The sequence below is a fragment of the Olea europaea genome, chromosome 10, assembly GCF_002742605.1.
Source record: "Olea europaea var. sylvestris chromosome 10, O_europaea_v1, whole genome shotgun sequence".
Classification (NCBI taxonomy): Eukaryota; Viridiplantae; Streptophyta; class Magnoliopsida; order Lamiales; family Oleaceae; genus Olea; species Olea europaea.
The window spans coordinates 37,521,995-37,526,930 of NC_036246.1; the positions used below are offsets into that span (position 1 = coordinate 37,521,995).

The 4,936-nt window shown below is 36.5% G+C and overlaps 1 protein-coding gene across 1 annotated transcript in view; it reads right to left on the minus strand.

Annotated features, from left to right (window-relative positions):
• The window catches only part of LOC111402110 (vacuolar protein-sorting-associated protein 11 homolog), a 10,461-nt gene extending 6,067 nt beyond the window's left edge, over window positions 1-4,394 (minus strand). The window contains exons 1-4 of the mRNA XM_023030183.1: window positions 3,992-4,394; window positions 3,559-3,732; window positions 3,087-3,413; window positions 1,204-2,976 (exon numbers count right to left, since the gene is read on the minus strand). Of these exons, the coding sequence (XP_022885951.1) occupies window positions 1,204-2,976; window positions 3,087-3,413; window positions 3,559-3,732; window positions 3,992-4,204 (2,487 nt within the window). The 5' untranslated portion in view covers window positions 4,205-4,394. The remainder of the gene's footprint in view (window positions 1-1,203; window positions 2,977-3,086; window positions 3,414-3,558; window positions 3,733-3,991) is intronic.
• Between the last annotated feature and the right edge of the window lie 542 nt (window positions 4,395-4,936).

The following is a 4,936-nucleotide window of genomic DNA, read 5'->3' on the forward strand; positions in this document are numbered from 1 at the left end:
GCTTGAGACTTATTTAAAAAAAAACAAACCAAACCCACAAAAAAAAAAAAAAAAAAAAAAAAAGGAAGCAGAATAATACATGCTTACTTTCTCATATATGATGGTAATCAAATAGAGAGAGAGAGAGAGAGAGAGAGAGAGAGAGAAGAAGATGTACACACACACAGAGAGGAGAGAGATATTACAGTATCTGCTGAATGAGTATTTTTATTAATTTTATGCTATGTGATCGTTGTTTACATGGTCCAAGCAAAGCAAATAAAAAGATTAATATATTGGCTTTGTCAAATAGATCATGAGCTACGAGACCAAACAACTGCGTAGAACAATAGAAAACCTCACAGAGGTAAAAACCCAGTATCCTACGTCTGAACATCAATGTTCCCCATTTACTTTTCAGTTGAATGTCTATTAATTTTCAAGCATAGGCTCAACTTCAGGTAGTCTAACTGAGAGCCTGTATATCCGTATACTAGATCTAAATGATTTATTTCTTAGCAAGTGCATGATTACAGATGTGACCAAGCATCATCCATCTTAGACATGTAACAATTCAGTGATGTCATAAAAATAGTCCACTAAGCCATTTGATATCACCGTGATTGAATATTGTAGCTTAGAACCACAAAGAAAACGAAGCATGAGACGTGTAAGATATGCTGCAATAAGGTAGTAGCCTTATTTATTCCACGACAACACTCTCCCCACATCCTGACATAAATACCCATGATATGATTCCAAATGAAAAATTTAGATAATTTCACATATATAGTCACTGACTCACTGTTCTGAAAAATAATGTTGGAATATACTCAAACAGGGGAATCAGATCAAATAAGTCCATGCACATTAGTAACTAGCTCTAGCCAGTTTTCTCTGTATGGTATTATTAAATCCTGAACCAAACTCTACCCACTGCAAGTTCGCTAATAATTTATGACGGTTTCAAATTTGAAAAACACACGGCAAATTGTCTCTAGCTTTACCACTAAACGAACAGAATGACCAACATAGACGTGCTATAACCTCAGACTCAGAGAGCATTAGTCAGGTGATACTTATGAATGCCTGCCTATGAAATATTTTAAGGACATTTATCAAAGAAACAGCCCCCTTTGCTTCTTCTCAACACGAGATTTGAACCTCGGAAGAAGAGAATTCAAATTATATAATAACAATATGCTTAAAGTATAGAACCCAAACCTGATACTTCTCAATAGCTCTCCGGTCTTCCTCAATCAGCTTTGACTCCTGTTCCAGCTTTCGAGCTATATAATCTTTAATGACAGAAAGTGAAAGGCAAGGATTTCTGGACAAGGTTTGAAGAACAATAATAGGAGGCAAAATATCATCCCTTTCAATATACATCAAAATTTCTTTCACTTCTCTGGAGCAGTCTTCTCCAAGTTCACCAAAATAGTTCAATAGATCTGACCAAAGAGAAGGATCACCACCCTTTCCTGAATCCCCTAATCTCTTGCAGCATGCAATTAGACCCTCATGATCATGTGACTGCATATAGCAGGCAATCACTTCTTTATATAATTTCAACTTCTCATATAGATAAAGGAGCCCTTCTTTGAAAGCGTTCATTTCACACAGAATTATCGCGAGATCAACGTCATACAGTGGCTGCTCCTGTTCAGATGGCCATGCACTTTTAAGCAAGAGTAAACCCTTCCGCTGCCTCTCCTGCCAATCTTTCTCCTCATTTACATCATTCCTATCCAAAATTATTTTCCCATTAGATTCTGACATCGTGGCTGTACTTGACAGTTGATCTGTTCTCAGATCACCATTTTCATTGATGCTATTTTGTGAAAGAGATGGGAAGTTCAAATCATGAGACAAGTATAACTCCAACAGTGTGTTATGGATTTCTACTTGAGCAGGCGAGTCCTTCACTTTGTTGGTGTATCTTTCAAGAAATTCCATAAGTGATTGAGGATGATGCACGAAAATATTGAGAAAATCAACAGGAGATGGCAACATGGTTAAAAAGTTACTATTTGAGGCTCCCTTCTTGACTAGATCACCTTCTTCAGTGCAAAGACTAATCAGTATTTCAATTGTTTCCCTTGGCTTGTGCTCTATAAGAAGTTTTCCATATTCTTTGACAGTTACCCCAGCTTGACTAGGTTCAAGACTATTTATATATTGCAATGCTTCATCATACATAGCTAAGTCCTCAAGTAAAATCTTCAAGTACCATTCATGCTTCCCGGCTTTCTTGGCAACATACATTGCTTGCTCATGGTAATTAGCAGCTCGGCATGCCCTTATTGCAGTTTCAACATCAAATTTATGTTCCCCCACTTGTTCTTCACTTTTAATGAAAACATTCAGCTTTGTAACATCTTTCAATTTGGTATAACAATTTAACAGAAGTGTGGTATGGTCTTTTGAAGCAAGCCCTTTTTCATGTAACTTCTCCAAGTAATTTGTAAGGTTGTAGATTCTTTGTGCATCCAAAAACTTCTGTATGACAAATGAAGGTTCAAGATAACCGATGGTGTGGATATACTGAGACATAGCTTCATCATAGTTTTGCTTGCTATATAAATGATCGCCATATTTCCTTAGCACTTCAGCGGTTGCAGCAGCATCAGCTTGCTGGCTCTGAACAAGATTAATGGCCACAGAGTACAGGTTCTTTTTGAAAAGCATATCTAACTTGCTCTCCATATCCTTCTCTACGATAAAAAGAGCAGATTTGTCTGCCATTATAAGTACTATGTTACCCCATTCACAAAGCATGTGAGAAACTTCTTTAACTGCTAGACTGTATGCAATTAAATGGTTCTTCAGATCATAAATGTTGAAAGTATTCTTGCCAGTTCTTTGATCTGCAATAACACATAAAAGGTAACCACGAAACCACCCAATGAATTTTTTCTCTCCCTCAAATGCCCAACAAGGACCTCGACCATCAACTTCATAAAAATAGACAGCTTCAGACCGACCAATGATAAGTTCCTGGTTCGAGGACAGTAAAAAGCTATCTAATTGAGCTCGAAAACAAAACTTGTAAAGGAAAATACTTAAAAAAAAAAAAATTAAAAGAAAAAGCATCTAGAGACGCATACCGAGCGATCACTCATTGCTACACTAGAAGCAGTAGATCCAATCTGATCAAGGGTTTGACCTCGAGGTGGTTGAGTCTGCAAGTTAAACAAGCTAACTGAATTTGGAGTGACTGCAAACAGTTGAAATGCTTGGCCATCGACTCGGAATCCAAGACCATTAATAGGAGACTGGTCTTTGTCTGAATGAGCATAATCCACCTGAAGCTTAAAGCGCTTAATGCGCTCACGTGCAATATCGCCTTGGATACAATAAATACAACCATTGTCCAATCCAATGGCAATAAATATTATAGGTGGAGCTTCTTCTAGAACTAAAAAGGATGTTATCTGTCGAAGAGGAATTGATGTCAATTCAATCGTTGCCATTATTTTATCTATTTCAAGAAACTGCCTACATAACTATATGATAGACAATAAACAGCCTACATAACTACATGATAGACGATAAACAGCCTGTATAAAAGGTAAATACCTTTGCTTCACGAAATTGGTTGGTAAATATCCGTAAAATTTGAACACACTCTGGACTTGACGTACTTGAGCCCTCATCGTGCATTTTAGCAAGGTCAAAAACCTTCAAGCACATGCCTGATTGTTGTGCAGATATTTGCTCATCCTCTCCTACTGTAACTAAGAAGTTGCGTTGCTGATTCACCAGTTCAGTAACAACATTTTTCAATTAGCGATTCTAATTACGGATAAGCAATAACAGAAAGCTTGTTACTTGTACTTCGTAATAAACAAAGCCCATATATCCCGAATTCATAACTGCGCGCCTCAGAACCCTATATCTCAGCAATTCCCAAATTAAGCAAAACCCACATACTTTTCACCCCATAATAAATAAACCCATCAACTGATCAAATAAAATTAAAAATGGCAAAAACGAGAAAGAGCAATTAAACCTTGAGCTGCTGGAGGTAAAGGACGGAGGAGGAGTGTGCGGGGAAGGAGTAGAGGAGCTGAAAGCCGCGATCGAGCAACGAAACGGTGCCGTCATGGCAACCCAACACTATCTTTCCTCTGCCACTGGAGCAGCACTCAATTTTTCCCTCTATTTCCTCTGGAATCCTGCTTTTCTTCTCCTCGAAGAAGTCGAATTTCCTCCATTGATACATTATGATATATCCCCAAATGCACAAAACAATAATTAATCACGAATACACAACAATTTCAATGCGGATCATGGATCTATCTGCAATATATGTAAAGATATTGGAATATAGATTGGGTACTGTGAGAGAAGTCGGATTGGGGGCTGTACAGGGATGGACGAGTTCCTGTGTTGCAGCAAGAGGATTGTAATTACATTAATAATCACATAGCAGGGAGTTAACTTAGCTCAATGTTTTGATTGGTCACTAAAATTTAAAATGTCCAATTTTAATCACTAAACTCAGGTCTATATTTTTTATTGCTGGTTGAAATTTAAAATATCGAGTTTTGATCACTAAATTTTAAAAAATATTGTACATTACTCACTGATCTTTTAAAATATATTATACATTACTCATTGTAAACTCAATATTTTTCAAAGTTCAACAAATTATACTAATGAGTAACGTACGGCATTTCAAAGTTCAGTGGCCAAAACTTGATATTTTAAACTGCAGTGAGCAATGTAAAATATGGATCTAAGTTTAGTGAGTAATCGAAGACATCAACCTAAGTTTAATGATTAAAATTCGACATTTTAAATTTCAGTGATCAATCAAAGACATAGACTTAAATTTAGTGACCATTGGAACAATTAACAACAATTAACTCTATAATAGGAGATTAGTAACGTTATTGAATTAACTCAATTATCCGCAATGTATAATGAGGATTTATTGGCTAAATTCCACCAG